The 1,634-nt window shown below is 39.1% G+C and overlaps 1 protein-coding gene across 1 annotated transcript in view; it reads right to left on the bottom strand.

Moving 5' to 3' along the window:
* Window positions 1-222: 222 nt before the first annotated feature.
* Window positions 223-1,634, bottom strand: part of KIF25 (kinesin family member 25) — a gene marked incomplete at its 3' end in the record, with an annotated part of 28,256 nt that continues 26,844 nt past the window's right edge. The window contains exon 11 of the mRNA XM_010081511.1: window positions 223-374. Coding sequence (XP_010079813.1) covers window positions 223-374 — 152 coding nt within the window. The remainder of the gene's footprint in view (window positions 375-1,634) is intronic.

Genomic DNA, 1,634 nt, shown 5'->3' with positions numbered 1-1,634 from the left:
AAAAATTTTATGGAAGTGAAAGTTTCAGTAGCACTCAAACATCAAACTGGTCTGTTATTTAAAAAAAGGTAGGTAGAAGTTAACCAATGGACAAGAACTGAGGGAATGTGTTAAACATTGGAAAAAGGAGGAAAAAATCAACATGAAAATCTCTCAGTCCACAGACTGTTTTTCAAAAAAAACCAATTGGCTCTAGATGTATTTTAGTAACATCCTACTTACCAAAGTTTTCTCCACAGACAATTGTGGTTATGGTCAACGTAACTACCAGATGAGAACGAGAGGAATGAGCATGCACCAATGTTGGGTGCCTGACTCTCAGCTGTAGGCCTTTGTTGACTAGATGCAAAAATTCAGATGGATTTTCAACAGTCCTAGAAAGTAAAGAAACAAGCAAAAGATTTAACTGAATCACAGTAAAAATAACATGACAAAACCAACAACTTAGACGTGAATCGGAGTGTTTCCACTTCCCTGCTCTTCTAACTCTTTATCTCAGTTTTGAGCTGCACAAACAACTGTATATAGACTTTTTCAAGTGGAATATAGCCCAGATGGAAATTCAAGACAAAAGCTGTGATGTAGTACCGACAGTGCTGAAGAAGTGGCCTGCCAGCCTTGCAGAACTATAGGTATTGTAGGTCAGCTCTAGAAGTGACTGAAATTTCTGCAGCTCTATGCTCTGTAAGAAAAGACACAGATTTAGACATTCCTGGAATCTCTGGTCTTACAGAAGTAGAGTTGTCCAGTTTATGTTAAGGTAGCTCCAGTTCTTTGGGAGGTAGAGAATTAGGGCAAAAATAAGAAATTTGTCTGGGCCTTTGGAAATCATATTTCACATTTGGAATGAAATCCAGAATCCTTGAAAAAAAGTTCAGTTCCACTGTTTGATAAGCAGGGACTCCAGCACAAGTGTCAGAACAAACAGGCATAAGTTTCTAGAGACCATTTTATCTCATACCGTCTGTTTTCTTTTCCTGTTCAAGGAAATACTGCAAATATGATCAATTGAAGGGCAAAAACCTAACACAGAAAGTGAAGTAAACTGATTAGGTAAAGAAAAAAAAAACCACTATGATTTCCCCCAGGTTTGCAATGTTTAAAACAAATGAGGTAAGATTGCCTACCCTTTCCTTTAACTGCATTGCCTGCTTCAATATTCACTCCAGTTACCTCTCCTAAACATCAGTTTCCAGATGGGGGTATACATTATTATGAATGCGTATCACAGCCTGGTTACTGAATGCCCTCTAACACCAGAACCATTAATAACTCTCCTGACAGGCTACAGGCTTGGTTCCACATCGCTCCGATCAGCAAAAGCAAGCATGCGATAAAAGGCAAAGCCTTCATCTCTTAGATTTGGCCAATTTTAGTGAAAAGTCACACTGGGCACAAACTTATTTTATCCTGAGAAGAGCCATCCTTGAAGAGTTTAGAGACAGAAGAGCTATAACCAACTAAAACAATTTCCTCTGAAAATAAAGCTAGGGAATCTGAAGAACAAAAAAACCACTTAGCCACACCATGCTTATAGACACTTGAGAGGGCTGCAGGAGTTAAATGATCACTATAGACTTCACTCATCAATCCTGAGCCACACATGCTGGGCTCCCCTGGAGTATGTCTCCCTG

Source organism: Pterocles gutturalis, unplaced genomic scaffold (genome assembly GCF_000699245.1).
Source record: "Pterocles gutturalis isolate BGI_N339 unplaced genomic scaffold, ASM69924v1 scaffold30849, whole genome shotgun sequence".
Taxonomy (NCBI): domain Eukaryota; kingdom Metazoa; phylum Chordata; class Aves; order Pterocliformes; family Pteroclidae; genus Pterocles; species Pterocles gutturalis.
Note: the sequence above shows the minus strand (reverse complement) of the source record. Positions and strands in the feature narration are given on the sequence as shown.